This window comes from Lutra lutra, chromosome 10 (genome assembly GCF_902655055.1).
Source record: "Lutra lutra chromosome 10, mLutLut1.2, whole genome shotgun sequence".
Classification (NCBI taxonomy): Eukaryota; Metazoa; Chordata; class Mammalia; order Carnivora; family Mustelidae; genus Lutra; species Lutra lutra.
The window spans coordinates 74,112,054-74,139,591 of NC_062287.1; the positions used below are offsets into that span (position 1 = coordinate 74,112,054).

Here is a 27,538-nt window from a genome sequence, read left to right on the forward strand (position 1 = left end):
TTCTCTCTTCTTCAAAGACATCCTGTCTGCAGTGTTTCAAATGAGACTTTTCCTTCTTGTGGTGGTTTGTCAGTTGGTGGTGGGTGAACCTTGGAAGCTGGTCTTTTAGAACTGAGTCATTCAGGCTACAGGGTGCAGTCCCCTGTAGGGTATAAAATCTGTTCAGGGACTTTGTGATAGGCATTAAAAAATGAATTAGGGTACGATATATTAGAGCTTATTGCTTATAATAAGATATGTCTTGATAGTTTTCAGTTTTGCAGGTGGATATTTGGATGTTTGTAACATGTCCTTCTTACTATTGAGTCGTCAAAACGTGTTAAAGCCATTATTTTATTTTTTTAAGTTTTTATTTATTTATTTGAGAGAATGAGAGAGAGAGCAGGAGAGGGGAGTGGGTCAGAGGGAGAAGCAGGCTCCCCATGGAGCTGGGAGCCCGATGTGGGACTCGATCCCAGGACTCCAGGATCATGACCTGAGCTGAAGGCAGTTACTTAACCAACTGAGCCACCCAGGCATCCAAGTCATTATTTTAAAAATTATCTTTGGCTCAACAAGGCCTTGTTACGTTGCCAGTGCTAACCATTCTCAGCAAGATGCCATGCTAAGCAAATCCACGCAATAAATACAACTCCAAAAGGGACCCATTTCAGATTCACTTTGAACCTAGTCCTTATTTGGGCCTTCTGGTTTGATTTCTATTTCATTGGTTACATTCTCCAAAAAAATAGATTTAATATAAGTAGGTATTTATAAAATATTTATTATACATTTTATGTAAAAAGTAAGTATTTCTTGATTTAATGGAAAAGTGTCTCCCCAACTTCAGTCTTTCACAAACTTGCGTGAGTTTTGCCCAAATCGGTGAACTTCTTTTGTTTTATATTTTCGTTAAATCGACTCAAATTTTAAATCTCTATCAAATATCCATGAAACAGTTAACTTATATATGTGCTAGTTATCTTTTCTAATATTGCAATAAAACAAATATATGACTTTTAAAATATAAAAATAATCATCCACCTCTGAAACTAATAATACAGTATGTGTTAATTAAATTGCATTTAAATAAAAAATTTAAAAAAAATATTCACCCATGTGCCGTTGAAAAGAGTCTCACTCACTTCAGTGGCCCACACACCATTGACGGAGAAATACTGATGTTCAGAACATTCTTTGATGTTTTTCTCTTTTCTCCCTCTTAGATTCCTTAGCTCTAACAAAGGTTTGTATGAGAACAGAAACTAGAGCTGTTCCTTATTAGAGAGAGAAGTGCTTTTAATTTTAAAGGACTCTCCCCACTTTCCCTCCCCCAGGCTCGTTTTCATAGAATACCAGCATTTCTGAACTCACAAGCTCCTCATTCAAGGCTGACTCTTTCTTGACCCAGACAGTTTTCTCTGACATTTACTAATAACCATCTTAAGAGAACCATGGAGGCAGAATGCTTGGAGGTAAAGAACCACCTGTATGTCACAGCCCAGAGTAAATGACAGGACTGCGTTTTCTAGTTCCAACCTCACTGGGCCTCTTGGAGAGTCACTGAGTTTTGAATGGAAGTGGAGCTGAAAAGACACTAGAGAAATAGCTCATCCTTTCTTACAAATGGATGACTGAGGCCCAGAGGGGCAAAATGGCACATCTAGGGTTACACCGTTGGCTGGTGACAAAGCTTAAATCTTGGCTCACCTACCCAAAGCAAGGTGAGGACAGTCTCATGCTGGGAATCACAAAATCCCAGCATTAGAAATGGCTGCTTTCCAAAGAAAGAGGAACAGATCCCCAACAGCCACTTAAGCCAGAGTCACTAGTGTGATACCTTCAGAATGATGGGAACATGTCAAACCACTCATGACCTTGAGCCCCCTTCACTATTAACTATTAAGGGGATTTCTAGCCATGACATAAGTGCAAAATATAGATGGTCTTATCCTCCTCTGGTGCCCTGTTGCTCTACTCAGGAAACTCCTGTTCTGAAAACCAAATGCAGATCCTCTCTACCTTGTACAACTGTGACAAATAACCTTGAAATGTCCCCATGATTCCATAACCAGGGGACCCCAAGCTACATGCCAAGTAGAAATTCTGAAGCTTTGAGTCCTGATTTTGTTTTTTGTTTTTGCCGGAGTTCAGGCTAGAAAGTTTTAATAAAACTCTAATGACTAATCAGAAGTCTGCGTCTCTCTTGCCTTATATGTGAATTGTAAAAGCCCAGACTACCAAACTACAATCTCAAAGCCATGAGTGTTTCCTACACTCTGGAAAGCTATAGGGCACAAAGATAAGTCAGGGAGGGGGGACCAGTGGATAGCCCCCCAACCTATAGCAGAAACATGGCATGACAGTTCAAAGCTCATTGGTTCTGTGAGGCTTTCCCAAACGGGAGAATTAATGGATCCCAACCATTAGGCCTCATGGCCCTTGGTACAGCCCGCCACAGTCCCTTACACTCTTCTTTGCTCTCTTGGAGACCTGTTGCATCTTTGGACAGTGAGTTCCTAGAAGGCAGGAGCTCTATTTTATTTTCCTGGATTCCTGGTACCTAGTGGAAGGAGGTGGCCCTCTGAAATCTGTTTTGGGGGAGATGTGGACAATATTCTAGGGAAGCACAGAGTAGGGAAAAATGCCATGTGATGTAAACGGAGTGATTCATTCAGTTTTATGGTCTCACTGTGACAGAGAAGACATCTGAGCAGGGCTTTAAAAGACAAGTAGGAGTTTCTGGGAGCCATTTTGGCCCAGCCTGAGAAGCGACAGCGCCTACATCATGACAGCCCTTCCCCCACCTGGCACCTTGCGTCCGAAGGAGGCACACAGCCTCATCTCGGTCTGTACGTTTCACGTATCCAAGCTAGGTGTCTGTGGAACTCTGGATCAGTCGTGAGCTCGTCAATCATTGGCTAGTTTCCAGCTGGGCACGTTAAGTTTAAAAATACACGGACGTGCAAGGTAGAGGCATTTGTCAAAACCATTTCAAGGAGGCTTTATGGAAGTTCCAAGGAATGTGTGGGAGCAGAGAAGTCACCCTGACCCACGTACTTAGGCTCGGTGGAATGTACCCAAGACTTCTTTGGGAAACCGGGACTCACCTCTGAATGTGATGTAGTTCTTGTAACGGTGTCCATGGTTACAACCTGCCCACAAAGACCCCCTTTTCTTTAGCACTTACTGTTTTTTCACATTTTAAAAAAATTTAAATTCAATTCACATATACTGTATTACTCGTTTCAGAGGTGGAGGTCAGTGATTCATCCGTCTTCTATAGTACCCAGGGCTCACTACATCATGGAGTGCTTATTTTCTAATGATTGATAACACTGATTAACTATGTTAATTCCAGTTGTCCCTCTCTGCTAGAATGTAAACTCCATGAAGGCAGGGTCTTGTCATATTGCATTGATGTATCCTGAGTACCGAGAGCCATGTCTGACACACATTGAGTGAGTGAATATTGACACGAGGAAAGATATTTGAATGAACAAACGATAGAATGCTTCTGCCCCAGATCTGAGCTCAAGTAACGGGAAAGACAGTTGTCCTGAGAGAAGTAGAACTCGGGAACGGAGGTCACAAGGATTTCCTCCAGAGACCCAGCCTCTGTCCAGAAGCTGCCTCCTTCCCAGTGGCTGGGCTGGCTTGTGCCCCACCAAGGATGTCATGAACACACCTAAGCAACAGAAAAGTTGATGCCTCGAAAGCTCCTTTGAGTGTCTCTTGTTTAAATGTATCCCTCATCAAAGGAGGGAGCTGTGGTGATTCAGGCCCGGAGCACTGTGTCAGGAGCCCTGGGTTCAAGTCCCGGCTATGTCCACGTCTAGCTATGTGATTTCAGGTCAGTCGTTAGCCCTCCCTTTTGCCTCTGTTTCCCGACTCATAAAACGGGGGCAGTGAACTCGTCTTCACAGCGTGCCTAGCGCTGCACCTCCTGATACCAGGTGGCCCTCCATGAGCAGCGTCAGGCCCATGGAGACCCTCTAAAAGCCCGGCCTTGTGGGTGGGTTCGAGAGCCTGTTTCCAAGCCGGTCTGCAGCTCTCCCCAGGAAAAGATCCAGCAACGCCCCATGAGTTTTGTTAGGGAGGTTTGGGCAGCACCCCCCACTCCAAACCGAAATCCCCAGTAAGTCAGGAAGATGTATGTGTTTTAAAACATTGGGAGGTCTGCTTTGGATCACCCTGGAGCTGCGGCTTCCTGGAGCAGCTGGGAGTGAGTGGAGGGAAGCGGTTCCTTTGCTGGGAGTTCTCCGGGCTCAGTGCTCAGGTCCCACACGGGGGCTGTCTGCATTCGGCTTTGGCGGCCGTTGACTTTCAAATCATAAAAAGCCGCTCTCTACACAGTTTACTCTGTTGCTAGAAGGCAGCGGAACATAGGTATTAAAAAAAAAAAAAAAAAAAAAGGCAGAAGAAGCAGCCGTTAATCCCGCCAGGCTTCTGGGCACTGGAGCGGTTGCGGATGACAAAAGTTAATTAGAAACATGAGCAGTTTAACTGAAAACACTTGTGACAATTGGAAGGGCAGCCTCTCCCGTTGGAGAATTTTTCCTGGGGAACCGTTGCGGGAGGAAGTTACTGCTCCTAGGTAAGTCGTGTCATGGTGACTTTACAGACGCGGACGTGCCCTTTGGGGGCTGCGGGGTCGCATCCTGTCTGTCCCGTGGGGTAGGCGGGCATGGGCTGTTGGTGGCGCAACTCCAGGCTCAGTGGGGACTTGCCTTCTGGGCCACTTTCTGTCTGACAGCTGCCCTAATGCCTGTGACAGAGCGGTGCGGTTCTGAGCGCTCCCGGAGGAGGGCATCACAGCCCTTGTTCCTGGAATATGGGTCCCTCGCCGGGCAGGAGAACTCCAGTGTGGAAACTGCCCTTCGTGGAATCATTCAGATTCTCAGTTTGGAAGTATCCTGAGGCTTGTCTGAACAGAGAGTCTGGCTGGGGAGATACTCCCCGAGCGCCAAAGGGGAAGCCTTGACTTTCCGATAACCTGTGTGTTTTCATGCCTCCGGTAAAGTGTGTGCAGTGGATACTCTGAAGCTAAAAGGTCTTTTTAGAGTCTTGCCTGAATCATGTTTGTACCTCCTTCAGAGTGTCAGCATAGGAAAAACGTGTCTGCTTTGATAGGACCTAGCAACTTCCTCAGGTAATTACTCTGTAAAGATTATGCTTGGTTTCTCTTTCTTTCTTTTCTTCCCCCTGTTTTAATGTCTCTCCTATGTTACTTAAAGTTGGCTAATTCCCAGTTATTTCGCGTAACTGAGAACTCGGGTTGTGGGTTGAATAATTCATAACAGTAGACATTTCCTACGTCTTTCCTACATACCATAGCGGCGATAGACTTTTTGGCTAGTTTGTGTTCCCGTAAATGTATGCTTAATTGTGCTTTGCACATGTTGGTGCTAAGATCCATGCACATTTGCATGACAGATACCAGAATGTGCCAGTAACATGAACAGGGTATGATGGAGAGCAGCGGGCAGGTAAGATTTGAACCTACAGGTAAATGCACCAGGCAGGGGATGGTGTCATCTGGCATTTGGGTAGAGAGCGATGGGCCCTGGAACCATGGCCTGCCCTCCCGCACCCACAGCGCAGGTCCGTAGGCATAATTTGGGTTTCCTTCTCTTCCCCATCTCTGCAGAGCCATTGGCGAGCCCCGCCTCCACCCACCCCGGAATGAGCGAAAATGCACCTGCTTCTCTGGAGAGCGGCAGCAGTCCCAGCCCTGCTAACAGCAGCGCGTCCTCAGCCATCCCACAGCCCGGCGCTGCCTCCAAGCCCTGGCGCAGTAAGTCGGTCAGCGTGAAGCACAGCGTCACGGCGTCCGTGCTCTCGGTCAAGCAGCCTGTGCCCGAGGCCCCCAGGCCCGCCCCCGAAGCCATGAAGCCGGCCCCCAACAATCAGAAGTCCATGCTGGAAAAACTCAAGCTTTTCAATAGCAAAGGGGCTTCCAAAGCAGGCGAGGGCCCGGGGTCGCGGGACACGAGCTGCGAGCAGCTGGAGATTCTGCCCAGCTTTGAGGAGAGCGAAGAGATGGAGGTCACCGCGCGCTCTCTGTCCACGGCAGGTCCCGCTTCCAACAGCCCCAAGATTGCGCTCAAGGGCATCGCCCAGAGGACTTTCAGCCGGGCGCTGACCAACAAGAAGAGCTCCCCGAAAGGCAATGAGAAAGAAAAGGAGAAACAGCAGCGGGAGAAGGAGAAGGAGAAAAGCAAGGACCTCACCAAGAGAGCCTCTGTGACAGAAAGGCCGGACCTCAAAGAAGGGCCAAAAGAAGACCCCAGTGGGACGGTGGTAACTGAGATGCCAAAAAAGTCCTCCAAGATTGCCAGCTTCATCCCCAAAGGGGGAAAGCTCAACAGTGCCAAGAAGGAGGCTCCGGCCCCTTCCCACAGTGGAATACCAAAACCAGGGATGAAGAGCATGCCCGGGAAATCCCCAAGTGCCCCTGCCCCTTCCAAGGAGGTGGAGCGGAGCCGGGGTGGGAAGCCGAGCTCAGGGCTCCCCCAGCAGAAGCCCCAGCTAGACGGCAGACACTCCAGTTCCTCCTCCAGCCTGGCATCCTCAGAAGGCAAAGGCCCTGGAGGGACCACCCTGAACCACAGCATCAGCAGCCAGACTGTCAGCGGGTCCGTCGGGACCACCCAGACCACAGGAAGCAATACCGTCAGTGTCCAGCTACCTCAGCCCCAGCAGCAATACAGCCACCCCAACACCGCCACCGTTGCGCCTTTCCTGTACAGGTAGGTGTCTGCCCGCCCGTCCTGGGCCGTGGGCCAGGGAGCCTCTCTGGTGCGGTCTAGGTCTTGGAGGGCGGGACGCCGGCCTGCCCTCCAGGAACAGGCGAGCTAGCGGCTGAGGTGAGGCTCCTCATAGGGCTGTGCACCTGTGCTCGAGGGAGCAGCCAGCCCAGCATGGCTTTGGGGGGCAGCGGGAGGGAAAGCTAAGGAGCTGCCCCAGATGAGAAGGAGTTTGCTGGGCATGTGGGGACCCAGAGCCATTTACAGAAGCAGCCTCAACACGGTCAGACACGGCGGCTGGTTTGGTGTCACCTGACGTGACCAGCCCCAGCGTCAGCCCTAACGGATCCCGAACAGTCTCCCAAAAATGAGCAACACGGAAGTCCCCTTGCTGGATACCTGGGGCTTCTTCTCACAGGTTTTGAACTTCTACACACTCATGGTTTCTTACTGCATCACACGTATTAGGCATTTTTTCAGTCCTTGCTGTGAGCTGGGCTCTTTGGACAGGCGAGCGGGAACGGGAGGAAGGGACCAGTTCTAGAAGAATGAAAGAACCAGGTTATACTGAGACAGGCCTGGATGTTTGCTTGTCTGACTCCGTGTCGCCCCGTCCCTGTCTGTCTCTAATGGCACATCCACAGAATCATGGGCAAGTACGGGGAGCCAGGTGCTGCTCGCTCTGTGTGCTGGTGGCCCACGGGGGCCTCCGATGGCTCCGCCCACACCCAGCTGGCTCTGGGTGGTCCTTGACACATGCAGATGAGTCCCCTCCAGCAGACAGAAGCTCCCTTAGCACTGCTTTTAAGGGTGTCCCAAGGCTTTGCTCACCGTGCTCACCTCGATCCCATATTTGAAATGCACAGCGCCTTTGGCCACTCTGCACAGCCGAATGTTCGTGATACCCCTGCCTGCCTGCCTGCCTAGCAGAAGGGGACCAGAGACTGAATGCCATGTCCTAGGCACTTCCTGTAAAAGCCTCTGGCCTAAATACAGACACGTACACACGTACACACTCGTATGCCCACAGGCACGGACGTACGTTGACAGTCACAAGTATGGACGCAAGTCCACCTTCCTGTACAAAATGCTAGTGTGCGTGTGCCCACGTGTATTTACATCCCTGTTCATATGCATACACTCATGCCCACACTTTCAGCTTCCTGTGTTGACATGGTCCCCCAAAGACGTGGATATCCTCTCTCTCACTCCCCAAGTTGTACTCTGGGAGGCTCTGTTACCATCCCTACCAACGGCGGCTGGAAAGACTGGCCCGACTGATTCAGAGCAAAGCCCAGCAGGTCCAGCCAGGGAGGGAATGCCAGGCCTCTTCTCGTTCCTCTTTCCTTCTCTTCGGCTCACCCTCCCCTTCAGCAGGGGTCATGCCCAGACTTTTTAATTGGGAGAAGGTCATCTCTTTATTCCACCAAGTCATCAGCTCAGCTAACAGTTGGAGAAGAGTGCCCGGGCTTAGAGAATGAATGACTCAGCGCTTGTGCGTCTCCACGCAGGGCTTTGAAGACAACTGTCCTCTGAACCGTGGAGGCAATTGAATTGCTCCCCATGAAATTTTTATCATTCCAATAACGTTAATAGTCTTGAGGTCACACATATTCAAGCTCCTGCTCACAGAGTCTTGATTTGCATTTTCCAAATTAAAATATAGGATGGTCTTTGGTCACCATCCATTTCACTCTCTCTTTCTTTTTTTTTTCTGTAATCATTGGAAGGATTGTGAGACATTTAACCTCTTTTAAAATTTCAAGCTTTTCTGTGAGTGGAAAACTCTTAACGAAACGGCAAATGTCTGACAAATAGGAGGAATGAGAAAATGTCATGCTCTCTGTCAAGCTGCATTTTCATGTTCACGTTCACCATGTGCGATGTCCTTCTGGCCCCCCTGACGTGCCTTTTCTTGTCAGGTGAACCAGGATGGGAATTGGGGCATCCGGGCTCTGTCTTTTATTAGCTGGTGACTCCCCGTGTAGTCTTGGGCCCTGCCTGTGGGGACAGCTAGGGAGACTATGCACCAAGTATGTGCAGAGACCCAGCAAAGGGCTTTTCATGCCCTAGCCCATATAGTCACCCCGACACGCCATGAGCTAGCTATTTTTGAAATCCCCATTCTGTAGGTGAGCAAACTGAGGCTTATAGTAATTAAATAACTTGCACCAAGTCCAGAGCTAATAACTAGGAGAGCTGGTGTTTAAAACCAAGTCTGTCTAACTAGAGGGACTGAGTTCCTAAACACAAACCAGTTTCGACTCTCTGAATCACTGCATCTCTCTGATCTACCTTGTCCTCATCTGTAGAATGAGGAGACTGGATGAAATGTGGGGATTTTTTAAGAAAAATAGGTTAGACACCCCTTGTGCTCTGAAGTTCACTCAAGTTCATGGCTCACAGCAGACAATTTGTGCTGCTCCCCCCACCCCACCCCACACCCCCCAGAATCTGTCCATGTTAGTGATGTTACCAAGCCACAAAAGAAAGATAAATCATCTTTTAAAATCACTCTGAATGAATTCTGTTTATCAATTCAGAAGTAACCCTGGACATCTATTACTTGACACTTGACCAAATGCTTCAGTGTCTTATCACGTGTGATTCTTGTAGCAGCCAGGGGAGGTCGCTGTTGTAAGCCCTGCTGTACAGGTGGGGAACCTGATGGTCAGAGGTGTGAAGTGACTTCTCAGAGGTGCAGGCTAACCTCCAGCCAGCTACAGTCCTACAGCCAGGAGGGTTCAGACTCCGAGTCTAATGCTCCTTCCCATATCCAGCATCTTTCCAGACTTAAACATTTCTCATTTGTCCATTCATCACACCCTGCTGACCTCTACTGTACAAGTGAACTTGATCAGCTCAAGTTCTTGCAGGTACATATCAAAAAAGCCAGTCATTGCTTTCAGAGAGCTCAGTGGTTGAGGAAAGATGTATTAATTAGATCCCATTGTAATGTATCGGCATCAGATGAGTAAGAGCCCTGGAGAAACACAAAAGGGGAGCCATGAGCTAGCACCGCCCGGGGAGACTTCCTGGCCAAGATGACATGGGAACTGCGTGTTGAAGGCAGATTGGATGCAAAGTGAGGAAGAAGGAGGAAAAGAGCCTTCGGGCACAGGTCCCAGTAACTACAAAGACATAACTGCTAAGGGCATGATGTGATCTCAGAATGGAGGGAAGGCTCAGGTGGAATATAGGGCCCTGGGTATGTGTAAAGGGCAGGAGTGGTAGAAGACAGGGCTGGGGATGAAGGAAGAATACCCAATGGGGCATTGTCTTCCACAGTAAGGACTTAAGAACTTTCTCCGTGGGCAATGCTATCAGAGGCCTTTCCTCAGAGGGATGTGATCACCCCAGTATCACAAAAATCAGTGGAGGATGGTGTGGGGAGCAGACCAGACCTACAGGCAGTCTAGAATAGAGAGCACGGATTCAGATACCTGATTCAGACCCAAACGGTAATATAAATCAGCGGCTTGGGGTAATGAGACTGTGGCCTTGGGAGTTCTGGGCTTCTCCGGAGGGAGCAACCATCCCTTGGCACCAGCAGGTGGCGCCCTGCAAGAAAGTCAATCAGGGCTTTCTTTGTTTTTACGGAAAAAGAAGAGAAAGGGACAAGGCAGAAATCCAGATATTTCTTGCGAAATCTCCCAATTTTAAAATGTTGAAACGAATTCAAAAAGCGTTAAAATACTACACAGACCAGTGAGAATCCGTGGGCTGGTTCCAATACTTGGCTGTGGTTCGCAACCCGTAGGCTGGAGGCAGTGTACCTGTTTACACCGTACTTCTAGGGCAGAGAGGATGAGACCTTGGACTCTGGCCAGTGGGTCCAGAGGAGCAGTGTGGATCCGAATATTCTCAACGGTTGGAGACAGCAGGAATTTGGAACTGATGGCTTCATTTGGAGGGCACAGGCGGGGCAGGATGGATGACGAGGTTTCCCAGTACGCCCCACACTGAAGACCGTTCACATTCTTGGCAAACGCTTTCTTCATAGAGAGTGAAATCTGGCTGAATGAGCTCAGGATGCTAATGAATTAATAAGGCTACACCCAGGGTTATGCATCTGAGTGCAATTATGCATTTGCACGCCATGCCGAAGTCAGCAGAGGTAATTATGACGAGAAGGCATTGCACGAAGCAGTTGCCTTGATTTGCTTGACAAATGAGGGCACGGAGAAGGTTTGGGGAAGTACAGATTTCAGTCAAGTGTTGAAATAATGATCAATGCGACCTTTCATCTCAGAAGATCTGAGCTCTGAATCAGAGACGGAGAGGGCAAACACACCTGCTTGGCACCCACTCCCGACCGGTTTCATAGTCACCTCTTCAGAGAGAGCCATGTCAGGAGGATCGGGGGAGGGCTGTGGGGCTTTTAATGGAGTCATCTTTATGCTTGACTTGCTGGCATTGCTGAGTACTCAGAAGTTTGCTCTTTGGCAGAGGTTAAATGATCCAAACCACGCTGTACTCTCCAGCGTTTTTCTGGCTAGACCTAGCTCCCTGATGGGGATTCAGAGAAGCTTCCCCAGTGAGGGCTTGCAGACCCTGCATTTGGGCAATGAATATTTCATCTTTTACAGTTCGGTGGCTCTCTCTGTTTCTAGGACATTGCTCCACATGCGCCGATGAATTATTTAGAGTCAGTCTGCTGGTCTGCTCTGTTCTAAAGCTTCTTGTCGAAGGGAGTGATGGTGGGTGGGTGCTGTGGTCAGACCACAGTGGTCCAGATGTGGTAGCTACTGCTTGTGACAAGTGTGTCTGCTTTGGTTTGTGTGTGAAGGTCCCAGACAGACACCGAAGGGAATGTTACTGCTGAATCCAGCTCCTCGGGTGTGAGCATGGAGCCCAGCCACTACACCAAGAGTGGACAGCCTGCTCTGCAAGAACTCACTGGTGAGTATGGAGCCCCCAGAACATCTGTGACTGCTGGAGATGAGGCCTCCCGTATGGCCACCTGCTGGAAGGGCATAAACCCAGCCTGACTCGGAGTGACTTCACTGTTGCGTTGATGGATGAGCTAAGGGAACTTACTTTATTTTTTTTATTATTTTCTTTCTTCTTGCTTCCTGTCCTCTCTCACACAATCCACTTCCTCGTCCCTAGAATTGTAAGTAAGTCCCTTACTTATTGGCAGATCTTATTTTAATACATATTCCATTTCATTCATGTAGGGGCTCTGGGCTGCTCTGACACTTAACCTTGAATCTCCTTGTTTACTCTTCAGATAAAGTCACTTTTGCTATAAAACACTGTCTTCTTTTCTTTCGTGTATGGAAGCACTGATTAAAACGCATTCTTAGCATTATCCATTAATCAGAAAGAAGAATACAGCATGCTTCTTTTACCAAAAAGAAAGAAATGAGCATATCTAAATATTATTTTAATATAATCTAGATGATGATGATTAAAGGGGTATTATTTTATGTGAAAACATAAAATCCACAGTTGTCATGTAGTTAATGGCACAGATACTGATTTATTAATGTTATATTGTCACATTCTTAAAGGAGAAAAGTTAGCGTAAGAGTTAGGATTCCTCCTGCCCTGGGTTTGGAGTTACCACCCCCTCTGTCTGTCTTCCCTGTTCCCCAACTCTGTGCCCTCTCTTCCAGCAACTTCTAATCAGGGAAGCAAGCGGTACACCACATATTTAGCAGTGGTTGTGTTATTCTTCACATATCTTACCACTTCCAGAGTTGGGTTTAAAATTGAATCCATGTTTAAAATCCATTTATTAGACTAAATATCCATGACCACACCATTTTAATAGCCACATTACAGCTGTGGAATTGGTCTGCAGCCCACGTGATGGAATCATACCCATCTCACCATTAACCCTGAGTATTAATTTCAGAGGCTCTCAGCGATTTAACTATTTCCTTCTGGTTCTGCTGGCCGGGTGCGGTGACGGGGCAGCGTTTTGAGGCCATTTATAAGGGATCCGTCGTGCAGCGGCTCAGGGCCCCACATTTGGGATTGATTTTGTGCTTCCTTCTCACCAAGCTCCTTAGCCCCCTTGCAGATGAGGACACAGAGAGGCCAGCTGAAGGGCCCACTACGAGAAGGGCGTGGCGTTCAGCGACGGCTCAGGTCTCCACACGCATTCCAGCCCGTGTTCTTTTGTGCACACATCAAAGGAGCCGGGCCAGCGCTCCAAGAGCCCGGCGTGTATCAGATGTGTGTCCCGTGGAGTAGTGTGGATTCGTGTCAGACACAGGCTGGCAGAATTCACATTTGAAAAGCAAAAGCAACAGCCAGAGAACATTCCACATCACACTTGAATTTCAGAGTGACGGATTACAGCCTGTGATCTTTCACCGGTTCTTCCCTTTCTCCATGTGTCTCCTCTGCGTCGGGCCTGCACAGCCAAGGACGCGCTCAGGGAACCCGAGATGCTGTAGTTGGTGTGGGGGACGGATCTGTACAGCCAGGCTTGTCTGATCACGCACTCTGGTTTTTGTGAAGTCTGATGGCGTGTATTGTTGATGGGAATTTTGCCTGCCCTTCCTTCCTTCCTTCTTTCCTTCCTTTTTCTTCCTTTTGCTGATGGGAATTTCTTAATCAGAGTGGCTTGTCTTTACATTCAAGGAGTAGAAATCAAATGTGTGACTGTACTGTGGATTATTTTATAGAGACAGCAAATGGTAGTACAAGGTTAAATGAACTTATCCACAGCCGATCCCTTGAAATGACAGTGAATGGTAGGTGTATTTAGAAATAGATTTTTAGGGGGAACCTGGGTGGCTCTGTCACTTGAGTGCCTGACTCTTGATTTGGGCTCATGTCATCATCTCAGGGTCATGAGATCGATCAAGTTCTGCATTGGGCTCCACACTCACTTGCTCTTTCAAAAAAATAAGAAGAAAAAGAAAAAAGAAAAACAAAAGAAAGAAATGGACATTTAGGAGATGATTTGACCAATTGGTTTGTTCTTCCCCTCCTTTGGCAGGGAAGGGGGATCAGGTGGATTTTCCCATGGTGCTTTGTCATTTGCATAACATTACACCTGAGGGGGCACCTGGGTGGCTCAGTGGGTTAAGCCTCTGCCTTTGGCTCAGGTCATGATCTCAGGGACCTGGGATCAAGCCCCGAATCAGGCTCTCTGCTCAGCGGAGAGCCTGCTTCCCCCTCTTTCTCTGCCTGCTGCTCTGCCTACTTGTGATCCCCCTCTCTCTGTCAAATGAATAAATAAAATCTTTAAAAAAATTTTTTTAATATATTAAAAAAAAATTACACCTGAGACCTGCATCTTGGGTGGTAAGGTTAGAAGGAAACACACACACCTGTTTATTATCTGATCCATGAATCCCTTCTGCCCATCACTGATGAAATGTCTTTCCGTTTCTGCTTGGATATTTGGGACAGGAAGTTATTCCTTCATAAGGCAGCCTTTCCATTTTTGTTGACTCTAACTAGTAACAGACTTCTTTATTCTTTCGTTTCTAGTCACTGGATATAATCCATCTCCTGTAGCCCACAGATAATTTCCATTCTCTGTCATACAACAGGTTCTTCCTTAAGGCTCCTTCCTCCGAGTAAAAATCCTGAGTCCCTTCCATGTTCCACTTGTAACACCCTGACATCCCCCAAACTTGGCTCTATGTGATCAGAATGTGATGTGCTCTCCATCACGACCAGTGGCCTGAGGAAGGCTGACCTTGCAAATTCAGCAGAGCTGCAGGGAGCGTGGATTAGCTTAACATTTCTGTATATGAGCAGAAAGAGCCTCCCTTCCCATGGGAGCATGGTCAGGTTCTTATTTTGTTCAGGCAGTGAGTTGGTAGGGGACTCTTACATCATCCGTGGGGCAGAATTGGCAATTTAGAGTGTGATCACCTAAGCAAGGCAGGTGGGTTCCTGGCTTGCTTTTCTGCATTGCTCTTGGAATCTGGTATGTGTAGAGCTCTGAGGGGAGCAGACATTTCCCAGCAGACCTTCCCCCCCACCCCACACACACACACCCCACCCCAGAGAAAAGAATGAAGCCCAAATCCAACATGCCCTTCTCTTGGGCCAGGCATATAATATGCATCTTCATTTAATCCTCCGACTGACCCTTTCAGGGAAGGTTTTCATCCCCATTTTACAGATGGCATTCGGAAAGGAGAGTTAGCAGACAAACATGTCAATTAGGAGAGACTTGGAGAAATAAGTATAATTATAATTTGATATGTGATTAATTAATTTGAAGATGTGTGCCTAGACTTAGCTTTGATAAATGTGTACCGCAGGGCCTAGACCTGTCCAAAGGGTCAGTACCTTTTTGGCCTTCTTACATAGAATGTGGCCAAACTAAAGATATTTACCTGATGGCCCCAGGAGAAAGATGCAGTTACTGTCTTCCAGCACCTCTCAGGGGAGGTAAGCAAGCATTCATCACTGCTTTCCTTTCAAAACACATCCATAGATGTATTTTTAAAGAATTGGGTGGGAAATGCAAGCTGGACCACTTTTCAGATAAGAGAAAAATGCCTTCCAACTTTCTCTTGGTTCAAAAGGGGGAGAAAATTGAAAACACTTGGCATTTTCAAGGACAAGAGAGTTGGCTAGAGCCAGTTTCCCCCATAAAATCGCACATCTATCATTCGGTCCATCTGCCAGCCTCCAGGCACCACCATGTCAAGAATGACCTATGGAGGCTGTTTTGTCTCAGAAAGAAAGTCGATGCTGTACCATTTCTTAACGGCCTGTTGCCTTATTAATGGCGACCGCTGGGAGTTCTCCTTGGCGTCTCATGTAAATCCTCCTCGCTGCTTCCCGTGTGCCCTGTGTTCTGTGTGGAGATTTCTTTAATAAGGTTGCTCAACTCTTTTGACTGAGAGAGTCACAGGCTTTTCAAGAGTCTCGATGGTGGTTCTGTGGTCTTCTCAGCCCTCCCTGGAATTACTCTGAGGAAAGGACACTTATTCCTTTTCATCATTCTTGGGGTGATTCCCGTCTCCTCTGCACCCTCTCAGCCCAAACAAAGCAGAATAGCCAGAGAACCCAGAGCAAGGCTACTCTTGAGGGCACGTGGTTTTCCAGCTTCTGTATGGCCTTTGTCTCCTGGTATACTTGACCCGGCTTGACCTCTGCCTGGCCAGGTGTCCTCCAGAAAATCTTGCCCCGAGAATGGAAGTCTCTTGTGGCCCGAAGAGAAGCCCCCGGTCCTCTTGATGGCTTCCCACTCTGCAGTACCAGCGGGCATGGGTCAGTGCTTGAGTTGGGCTCTGTGCTCAGGGATCTCCAGACCCCAGCCCATTTAATTCCCTACCACCGTCCTACGAGGTCATGGCTGTTACCGTCCTCATTGCAATCCTCTGGAATTGGAAGGCTAGAGAGGGTCAGCCCCTTCCCCTGAGTCCCACAGCCAGTGAGCTAGAGGAACCAGAATTTGAGACATAGCAAATCTCACAGAAAGAGGCAGACCTCTCTCTAGGAGTATTTGTGATTAATAAGTGAAGATCTTTTAGCCACTGTGCCAGTTCCATTGACGAAGTAGGGCTGGTAGAGAGCAGCGTGTTATCGCCAGAGGGTAAGAAGATGAAATGCCTCACCCGCTTTTGCGTGGACAGAAGATGCGTCGTGAGGGGTGCTCAGACCTAACTTGTGTGTGTCTTTATTGGAGACCGTTTGAAAACGTATTTACCCCTCAGACTGGGTGCCTGGCTTCTCCTATAAGCTAGACTTCACCTTTCTCAGGAGGGACCTGGAGGGGAAAGAAAGACTTCTCTCCTTGGATTTTAACAGCTTCCTTTGGGCGTCCATCCATCCACGTGTTCTCAGATCCTTAAGCATCCCCCGGTGAGCGTGGAACGTGGCGTGTTTCACGGCGCTCACGATCGAGCAGAGAACTAAACGTCTTAACCACCATTGTTCCAGGGGAAGACCCCGAGGCCCGGCGACTGCGGACGGTGAAAAACATCGCCGACCTGCGGCAGAATTTGGAGGAGACCATGTCTAGTTTACGGGGGACTCAGGTCACACACAGGTAGGCGTCTGCCCCGTGAATTCCTTCCCGGACTTGCAGGCAGCTTGATTTCCACGCAGCTTCTCCTGTGTGTGTTCGTGCCACTGGCAGAGCGCCTTAGCTAGTAATGAAATAAATAACTTTGATCCCCCAATGTGCTAGAACTCACAGGGAATGCCAGGCGATGTGCAGAAGAGAACTGGAAGGAGTGAAAACAAGGGTAGGCTGGTCGCTCCCCCAAGCAGATGGTGCTAGATCTATGCGACAGAGAGCACGGTGGACCAGTTCCATTAGGTTTCGCTTTCCTTGCCTTTTCCGAGCCTGTACTGTGCTGTGAAAAGGAGCAGGTGAACTATATTTGACCTGTGTGATAAAGTGAATAGCTTGAATTCCTACCCAGTCTTCTGATACACAACTCTCTGTAATGTTGTTAGTCATGCCCGCATATGAGACACGTAAGGAAATATTTATAAAAACTTAGGATCACATTTAAACTATGATTTAGTTGGATGAAATCTAGGATTCCATTGGAAACACTCATCAGGTTGTTTTCAGTGTTGAGGAAGAAGTTGAAGAGGATGCAGCCCTCAGACACCCCTTGGTGGATTTTGGCAGAATCAAGTTTTACAGTTTGTGCTGGGCTTTGATAATGAAGGCAAAGTCCTGGTTACCCCCGTGGACTCCCGAGGAGTCTCCTGTTCTCCAATTTCAATCTCTTTGATCAATGGATAGAGCAAGGAGACAGCAGGGCTTCCCCAGGGGTGAAGACTGGGAGTTCTCTCTTAAATAAGACAGGGGCCTGAACCTTACCCCAGTGTGAGGATACTAAGGCTGTTTCTCGAATCAGAGGGAAACAGTAAAACAGCTGAGGCACCAAATTGGTTCTTCCAGAGGACAGTCAGCTTAGGGGGTGATGGTGGGGTGCCCCCCGCCAAACCTTCAGCTATATGATGGTGTGGAGCCAACCGGTAGGCCCTGAGACTTTGTGATCAAGTATGAAACATCCTCTTTCCACCCTGATCACCAAAACTGACTTGCTGGGGCAGATGTGACTGTTGGATGGCTTTCTTAGCATGAGCTAGGATGGTCATGATGACAACAGGGAGACCTTTGATGGCTTTTCTGCAGGAAAGACACTCTCTGCTCAATCAGAAGACTCCAGGGTCCTCCACAGAGGTACACTGACCAGCTTGCTTGGACCACAAGAGCTATAGGGCCACAAGTGTGGACACAGGAGACTTCTCAATGGCCAGGGATGAGCCCAGCCTCCTGACAAAATCAGATCCTTGTGACTTAATTTATTATGGACCTCAAGCCTGGGTATATCCTACTCTCCCAGCCTTTTCCTCCCAAAGTTTAGTTGTCCTTTTGGAGAAAATGTGGGAGAAGCAAAAGTGTTGGGGAAAGGGAGCTTAGAGCTAGAAAATCAGGGCTCTCCCCACCTGCTTGGTCCATGGGAGCTGAGCATGTGACGGATGACATTGGGAACTCCAGAGTGGAAAGGGTAGAAAGGGGAGCTGTGACACAGTCTGCAAGAAGGTGTGGGCCCATGGGTATGTTACAACCCCTCGTTATTGTTTCGGCATTTTCTCTTTATTTTCTCAGGTTGGAAGGGAGATTCCAATAGTTAAGATCACTTAACGAAAGGAATTGGTCGTGGGTATCTTACACCATGTTTTAGGGGGAAGGTCTCTGCTGGGCTTTTCAGAGTGTCCTACGGATGTACAGCTCCGTCTTTTCATTTCTCACAAAGGAAACACGCTGCGTGGTATATCAGTGGCTGTTATTTGATCCAATTTTGTATATAGGAAATATTTCACAGTTCTCAAAAAAATGTAAAGAACACATAAACTGCAAAAGGATACTAAGCACATGAGAGTCTGTCTAAGCCAAGGCTGGTTTGATGTTTTCAGCACATTGGAGACCACATTTGACACCAACGTCACCACAGAGATAAGCGGGCGCAGTATCCTCAGCTTGACCAGCAGACCCACTCCCCTGTCCTGGAGACTTGGCCAGTCCAGCCCTCGGCTCCAAGCAGGAGACGCCCCCTCTATGGGCAACGGGTACCCACCTCGAGCCAATGCCAGCCGCTTCATCAACACCGAGTCGGGCCGCTACGTGTACTCTGCCCCCCTGAGGAGGCAGCTGGCCTCCAGGGGAAGCAGCGTGTGCCACGTGGACGTCTCAGACAAGGCAGGAGACGAGATGGACCTGGAAGGCATCAGCATGGATGCCCCTGGCTACATGAGTGACGGGGATGTTCTGAGCAAGAACATCCGGACGGATGACATCACGAGCGGGTGAGTACCTGGGGTTTCTCTCTCTTTTCCCAGAGCGGGAGGTAGTTTGGGAGCCTGTTTCTCTTTTGCTGGGCTTTGTTTAAGTTCTCTGTAGGAGATCAAACTGTCTACTTTGCTTTCTGCTCCGTCAAAGGCTGTGTGGTTGGAAGGGAACATCCTGGGCTGAGAGTCACCAGATGTGGGCTGCTGTCCAGACTTTGGCAGTAACTTGCTGGGGGGTCTAGCAAGGCTCCAGCAGTAACCAGAGCGATGGTTGGTAACAAACCTATTGTGCTGGGGCGCCTGGGTGGCTCAGATGGTTAAGTGTCTGCCTTCGGCTCAGGTCATGATCCCCCAGTCCTGGGATCGAGCCCCACATTGGGTTCTCTGCTCAGTGGAAATCCCCCCTCGAGCTGATGTGAGTAACCCCGCATCGGGTTCCCTGCCTCTCCCTCTCCCTGGGCCGCTCTCCCTGCTTGTGCTCTCTTGCTCTCTCCGTCAAATAAATAAATAAAATCTTAAAATGAAAAAACAAAAAACCCCAAACCTACTATATTGATCCTTGAAACCAAGCCTTGCACTTAAGATGAAAACCAGACTCTTCAGCCTGGCCTCCCTGGCCTATGGGATGTGGCCCTCACCTTCCCCTCAGAGCTCCCCGCTCTCCACCCACCTTGCTTCCTCTGCTGTGGCTGCTCCTTCTATCCGGTCTCATTAAGCTCATCACTGCCTCCCGGGCTGTGCACTGTCGGCCTCACTTCTGCACCCCTATCTTTGGTCTCAGCAAGTCTGGTTCTTCCTCCTTGCCCCGCTGGCCTCTCTTTGGGGGAGCCGTCCTTGACCATTCACCTCGAAGGAGTTATGTGGCCTACCCCTTGCCCTCGTCCTCTCCGTCATCATCTTATGCTTCTTTGAAAGCTTATCACTATTTGAAGTTATCCTGTTGACGTGTTTATGTTCTATTGTCTTTCGGCTCCTTGTGCTTACCACACAGTAAGCACCACGAAGCAGGGGCATCGGCTGGCTTGTTCGCCGCCTTATCCCCAGTGCCCTGTACATGCAGGGGCTTAGAAATTGTGCTGAATGAATGAACATGTGCTTCGATAGATGAAGGAACAAACCCAGCCTCCCTGTGATCCATTTGCTCACACGTGAAGTTCAGGGGAGTGGTAGGATGGTGTCTGAGCCTCATCGTGGCCAAGGGTGGCACGAGGCGTGGACGCCTGACTTTAGCTCTACTTCCAGACCGCTGTGTAAACAGAAGGTGCTTCCGTTTATTTCACTTGCCTGGGATTTCTCCATGTGTTAGCCTCACTTGTACAGAAGTTCTCCACCGTCTTTTCCTCCTCTCCCATTCTAGCATTCAAAAAAATTGCAGATAATAGAAATCAGGAAGAATAATCATACTGCTCCTTTCCATGAACAGAGTAATCAGGACCTCCAAGGGTGAGTCCACACTTTCATAAGCTTGATAATAGCTAATGCTCCCACTGTATGCTGAGCCCTTGGCCAGGGCTTTATATACATTATCTTGTTCTGTTCTCATAGCAAGCAGGTGATATCATAATTCCCATTCTATGGACGAGTAAACTGGGGCTCTGGAGGGTTCAATAACTTGCCCAAGGTCCCAAAGTGATTAGGAGGCAGAGCCCAGAGTTTGTGGCTTCAAAGCTAGAGCCTGTTAGTACACCATCTTGCCCAATATTTTATTGCTACATTAAAATAGCGCAACTGCTGGAGTTTATTTCAAAACTTCCTTTGCTTAAGTTTATCTGTCTGAGTAGGCATGTTCTTTTACTCAATGAAAATCTCAGCTACAGAGGTTCTTTGGCTTTCTTTCTGCCTGTCACTTTTAGAACTATCTTGGTGAGTGAAACCTTGGAAGATAGGAACCATCCAACCCTTTGTAACGAATTTCTGCTTTCTGCAATGGCTGACAACACTAATGGATTGGAAATGATCTGGGTAACTAAGAGCATCATTTTGTGTTGCTGGCTTTCCATGGCACAAAAAATAGACACTTACACCTATTACTAAAATTAAACTGCATATACTTTAACCTTTTTATTATTATTTAATAAGACTTTTGTTGTCCAACATGCCTCAAGATTATCACCATCAATTCCCACTGTAATATGCTACTGAAATATTTTTTAGTTATTTTGAGATTTTCCTTCTTTCTTCTTTTTTTTTTTTTTTTTTTTGCTATCCTATAATAGTTAATTTTACTGTCGCTTCAGTCTTCATCCGCAATAGTTGGTCAGTGTCTGATCGTGATGCAGTATTGACCATTTCCACAAGGTGGAGACATTGAAAAACACCATCCCCTGATCCTTAGTGATGTCTCAGAGAGACATTCCCAGTTTTGTTTTGTTTTTTGTTTTTTTTTTTTAGCTCTTCAGCCATAACTTTTATCCCTGTGAAACAGCACAAGTGTTTACATTTCAGCTCCTGCTTCGGGAAACCCTAGACTTTGAGCAAGTCAGATTTGTTCAGAGCAAGTGTAGATAAAATCATGGAAATGTAAGCAAACCACCCAGTGATTGAAACTGGAGAACTCTGGTCTGGCTTTTCTTTAGTGGAGAGCTTTACCTTCCAAATGTGGAGGGCAGGAGACGAAATGGCATCAAATGCTCCTTTTAGTTGTAACACTCCTGAACACGAGTTAAGTAGGATAACACTTTATGGAAATGTATGTGAGTTTCTGCTTTGAAATCATGTTACCAGTGTGCCTTCCTATGCTGAGTTCAGCTTTACTGTCCTTTGTACTCCGCTCTTCTATACATGACAATGTGTAGGTATCCAAGGTCTGGGCTCTTATTCTGGACTTTACACTTCTGCTAAGGAAGTCATTTCGCTGAAGTGGTTGATGTGGTGGAAAGAAAAGACTGAGATGTCTGTGCTGGAGCCTTCCTCTACCCCTTGCAAGCTCTGTGACCTTAAGTCCGTCACTTTCCTCCCCTAAACCTTGCAGCACTACAATTAAAATGGTCTTCAGCTTTCTACAATTAGATACTTCTCTTTGAAGTTGTATCTGATTAATGGCAAATATCTGATGAAGACACAGAGCTTCAGACAAGGTCTAGATGTCTTATCAACCTCAAACATCCAGACACTTGGAAACAGTGAGATGATGAAAGTTTTCATCCAGATGCTTATTTGGCTAGTAGGAGCAGCCTTGATGTATGAGTAGCATATAAATCCCTTTGGGGACTCTTTAAGTAAAGTTTTTGTGAAAGTTTACAGCGAGTTTTTTTTAGAATGCCTGACATTAAGTTCTGGTTTCTGAAAACCTATGAACTTGTTTTTTGTTTTTTTTTTTTTTAAATGACACAGTACCCCAGCCTGGTATATAGCAGCTGTTTTTTGCTGTCTCTAGTTCATTGTCTCCACTGCCTGCGTGTGCACAGGCACCTGTGTGCATCACTCAGTTCTCCCTAAGGTGCGGCTGAAATGACTTTATTTCCACTGAGTTTTGCTAAGAACCTAATAGCAAATGCCTCTTGTCTTTCAAAGTGTGTATTTATCAAACTCTTCCATTGCACTTAGTATGTACTAGCCGTGTCTAAGTCCTTTACATGTTGTTGTCGGACCTGGCCACTTCCTTTTATTAGATCGATAAATTGGACTTTGGCTGTACTTAATGGAAAAGAAATGAAAATAACAGACAAAGATGTCTCCTGCTAAGTTTTGATCTGTGAAGTCAATCTGCTTACTGATCTTCTAAAAATTCAAAGTGCCATATGGTATAGAATAAAATTAAAGGGACAGACTTAACATCCATATGTTTGGAAAGATGATTTTTTTTTTTTTTCTTTTCAGAGGAGGCACTGAGTTGTATCATGTTCCAAAGTATACATCCCTTCCCAGGGGGGAAAAAAAAAAGATCATTTAAATGTAACATCAGAAATTTTTCCAAGATGGGGTGCCTGGGTGGCTCAGTGGGTTAGAGCCTCTGCTTTCGGTTCGGGTCGTGATCCCAGGGTCCTTGGATCGAGCCCCGCATCAGGCTCTCTGCTCAGCGGGGAGCCTGCTTCCCCCTCTCTCTCTCTGCCTGCCTCTCTGCCTACTTGTGATCTCTGTCAAATAAATAAATGATATATTAAAAAAAAAAAAAGAAATTTTTCCAAGAACCTTTGATGGCTTCCCATGTCTTGTGGGAACAGATCTCAACTGTATGTGGGAGGCTCTTTATGATCTTTTCATCCACTGCCCTCCCTGCCTCAGCCTTGGCCACATCCCCCCGACATGTCCCACACTTCCCAATGCCCTGGGCTACCTGACATTCAGTACCCAAAGCTGTGTCCTACAAAGCTGTGTCCAAAGCTTGGTGCTTCAGGACGTGGCTCTTTCTCCATGGCAATCCTTTTGCCTCAAACCCATCTGACTTATCCTAAAAAATAGACACCTCCTAAAAAAAATAATAATAGTAATTAAAGAAATCTTCCTCTGTGATGCTGTCTTGAAGTCCCCAGCCTGAGTTACCTCTGTCCGTGTGTTTCTGGTGACCTTGGTTCACACCCAGCCTTACGTGAACTTCTCTCTTTGTGCAGGAAGTGTTTGAGAGGGGCTGGCTGGTGTTGAGGAGAGCAAACAGTCTTAAAAGGCAAATGGAATTGAGAGTGAATCCTGGCTCTGCCAAATGAACTGGGACTAGTCGTTAACCTTTGGGACCTAGCGACAGAATTTGAAAAGTGCTTGGCAGAGTCCAGGATGCTCAAGAACCATCACGTACTCTGTGTTTGTGTGCCTGTCTGTCTCTCCGTCTCCCATCAAAGGTGGGGTTCCTGTAGGCAGGTCGTGCCCATTATTGTTCTAAACTCAGAGACTACAAGTAGGTATTGAATGACTGTTTGTGCATGGTCTGTTCTCCAGGCCCACGCTCCCAGGACCTTGGACTTATTTAACTTGCTGTCTCCAGCTGTGAATCTCAAGGATTCTATCTACAGAATTTAGAGAAAATCAGCTTCACCTCTGGGGTCTTTTTGGTGCGATGCGTAGCTCCATCTAGTGGCCAATATAGGCTGTGACGCTGTGGTTTTGATTGCTTTCAATTCTGTTTTCTATTGGTGTAGGACTCAGGGCAGAGGAAGGGGCAAATGAGCAGTTGGCTTGTCTTTCAAATGTGGCTTGACCAATTGTGTGGTGGGGGAGAGAAAGCACGGTTGTGAGCTAGATGGTCTTCAGAGCTGGCCTCGCAATGGCTACGGTCTTCCCCAATAGGTGTTGGGGATTTCTCCATCAACGCATAGTATAAGGTGCCCGGTGGCTGCTGGGGAACTCGGTTCTTCAGAAGCAGAGTAACCCACCCCTGCCGAATTACTTGTAGCTCCATAAATCCATCAGAGCGTGTCTTAGCTCAGGCTGCTCTTGCAAATTACCATAGATAGGGGGACTTATACACCAGACATTTATTTCTCACTGTTCGGGAGGCTGAAAGTCCAAGATCAGAGCCAGCCTGGTTGGGTTCTGGTGAGTGCCCCCTTCCTGGCTTGCTGTGTCCTCACATGGCAGACAGAAGAGGCTTGGGTGTGTCTCCCTCTTCTTCTGAGGACACTAGTCCCATCATGGGGACCCCAACCTTTCATGACCTCATTAAACCCACTTGTCTCCCAGAGGTCATTCAACATGTAAACCACATAAAAACATATGAATTGGCGGGGGGGTGGGGGGTGAGGGGTGTTAGGGAGACAAGCATTTCAGCTGTAACAGGTGATTCATTTGTATGTGCAACACCTATGATTAGATGGCTTTCTCCATCGTTGCTCCCAGGTCACCTCCTCCCAGAAGCTTTCTGTGATTCCATCCAAGCAGAGATGGTGATTCTTTCCTCAGGACTTAACTTACCCACAATAGTGAGCTGGGCAGTGATAGTACAGGAAAAGGGAGACCACCCAAACATGAGGGCCATGGGCCAGGGGGGCCATGGAGATGGAGTCACCCTGTTCTTCTCTTCCTCCCTCATGGACCATCACGGACAGATGTGGAGGTTGTTTCTCACCAGGTCAGTGTCGATCACAGCAGATAGCACCATGGGCCAAAAAAGCAGCACCAATAGCATGAAAGGCTCTTTCTTATCTGGTAAATGTTTCTCATGGTCTTTCCAGGCCAGACCTGAAGTGACCTTGCTGGGCTGTTGTTCCTGGCAAACTGGTAGGAGAGGAAGCCAAAATACTCCTTATAGCCAAAATGCACCCTGGGGCCAAGATAAACAATTTTAGGTGACGCTGTCCTCAGAGGCCCTGGGTCATGGCCAGGCATGGCAAGCACCTCTGGGATGTGAAAAGGATGGGCTCGTGTTTCTCCAGGTTGTCTCCTCCACTAGGATCTTGCTTCAGAGGGCTCTTAGAAGGCTTGGGAAGACCAGGTTGCAGGTCGGCCACTGGGCAGGTCCTGCTGATGTCAGAAGGGTCACACTGCCTTGGAAATGTGAAGACTCAGCTGTGTAGGCAGACCAATCTTTAAGGCCCTGGGCAAGTCACTTGTTCCCAGTGCACCGCCGACTACTTACTGTGCACTCATCCCTACGTGTGCATACACGCGCGCGCGCACACACACACACACACACATACACACTTAAACCTTCAGTGGAGCTCCAGCATGAAGCCATAAGCCCAGAGGAGCCCAGTGGGCTGTTGGTGGAGCTGGGCCAGGTCCAGTGTAGGGTTTTTTCCATTTCTCTCTGCTTCCCTCAGCACTTCCTCACTGACAGGTCTTAATGGTATACGAATTCACAGAAACCATAATACTTTTCCCTGTCTGATGCTTTCCCTGGTGTTAAATATCCCAGGCAAGTCTAGTGACCCCTGTTTTCCTAAGAAGCTGTCTTTCGAGTAAGCGAGCACAGAGTGTGGCGGGGGCCTGGGGGGTGTGCAGGATTAATTTCCCCAAGTGTTACACAACCAGTGACAGCTTTCCCTGCATGGTTGTGAGGTCACCTGATGGGGGGCTGTTTGACGGATTGATGGCTCTGGCTACCCATGTCAGCTGCCCTGATGGTCGGGGAGGCATCCACTGTGCCCTTCCGTGCGCCATCGACCCCCTTGATTTACTGAGTGTGGGAAATCCGTCAGCCCTTATGGGCAGCTGGTAGGCAGTTTTATCAAAGAGAGGACAGTGGAGCTGACAACAGGCTGGAAGTGGAGAAATTCCCCAGCATTCCCGAGCCTACTTCAGCCACTGTGGGTGACGATAGATGGAGCAGGCAGAGGCCAGGATTAAAGAAAGATTTATTGGGGACAGCTCCGTGCAAGGACGTGTGGTCCAGCTGCAGTGCGGGCAGCCTAGACCACCACTCATAACTAATAGCAAATGTTGACCTGGTAATTTATGGGGAAGAGAGGGGAAAGGGGGTGTCTTGTCTTCTCGAATAAACCAGGCCCTGACTTCTTGAGAATTTCCTAGCTTGCTTTGGGATTTAAATCCCTTCCTACCTCCCCGCTCATCCCCTTCCCTCCAGTATCCTCCAGAGAAGGAGAGGGAAAAGGGAACAAAATGGGTGCTTTGGGAGAAGAAAGCCATACCTCCGGCCTCCTGGAAGGGTCCTTGGAGGGGCTCTGACCACCTGCTCTCCCACTCGTACCAGCACGGGTCCCAGAGTTTCCCAAAGCATGGGCTCTTGGGGAACTAGAAACTGGAAAGCCCCCACTGGCCTGCCTTCTGCAGAAGCGCTGGGTAAAAGGCAGTGAAAGTCCATGTGAATGTGTTTATTAAATTAATTCTGTATTAGAGACTATGCTAAAGACACTGAGGTCAAGAGAAATGAACAAGCCCTTGTCCCCTAGACCCTCCCATCAGGGAGGGGAGCTCATGGCACAGGGCAGGGCAGAGGCTGTTCAGTGGAGAACCCTGGAGAGCGGTGGGGAAGCAGGGGGTTCTGTGGGGACCACTCATGGAGAATGCTGAGTGGCCCGTGAGGTAGGGGCAGCGGGCAGAGTGTGGGCTGTGGAGTCCCGCCTGGAGTCCAAGGCTGGCTCCACCGCTCTTCAGTGTGTGTCCGTGAGCGGCTAGTTCGGTTTCCCAGTCCCCTCCCCCAGTGCTGTCGTGTGGCTTCACCGAGATGGGGCACCGGCAGAGCACCCAGAGGTCATCCACAACCACAGTGTCCACCAGCTACAGCACCTTCACGACACGTGAGCTGGGCCTTGAAGGATAAACAAGCAGCCAGACCAAGGTCAAGAGCAAGGGCATGAAGACATATGGGCATGGGTGTGTTTTTATGATTTGGTTGGAAATGGAAGGCAGGAGCGGGATGGGGGGGTCTGGTCAGAAGCTGCGAGAGTCCAGACATACCTAAATACACAAGTGAGGGGTTCTGGGTGAGGCCAAGGCTGGGGGAACGGGCATGCACAAGGGTCAGAGAGACTTCCCGTTGAACTCAGCCTGCCATGGGGGCCATTTGGGCAAAGGGCATGGAGGCACCAGGACAACTTCCAGGTCTGCGCCCATGCCGGAAGTGGCTGGGAAAGAGTTGATGTTTGACTTCAACACCCTCCATCCCAGATTTCCCCCTCACGTGTGGGCACCCACCCAGGACCCTCACAAGGTGTCAGCCTCCAAGCCAGCTCCAA

The 27,538-nt window shown here is 48.3% G+C and overlaps 1 protein-coding gene across 12 annotated transcripts in view; it reads left to right on the forward strand.

Annotated features, from left to right (window-relative positions):
* NAV2 (neuron navigator 2) overlaps nucleotides 1-27,538 on the forward strand; it is a 398,868-nt gene that overhangs the window by 219,737 nt on the left and 151,593 nt on the right. For all 12 annotated transcript variants that reach the window (XM_047690357.1, XM_047690360.1, XM_047690361.1 and 9 more), the window contains 4 exons: nucleotides 5,630-6,731; nucleotides 11,518-11,630; nucleotides 16,599-16,707; nucleotides 18,600-18,989. In XM_047690357.1, the coding sequence (XP_047546313.1) occupies nucleotides 5,630-6,731; nucleotides 11,518-11,630; nucleotides 16,599-16,707; nucleotides 18,600-18,989 (1,714 nt within the window). The remainder of the gene's footprint in view (nucleotides 1-5,629; nucleotides 6,732-11,517; nucleotides 11,631-16,598; nucleotides 16,708-18,599; nucleotides 18,990-27,538) is intronic.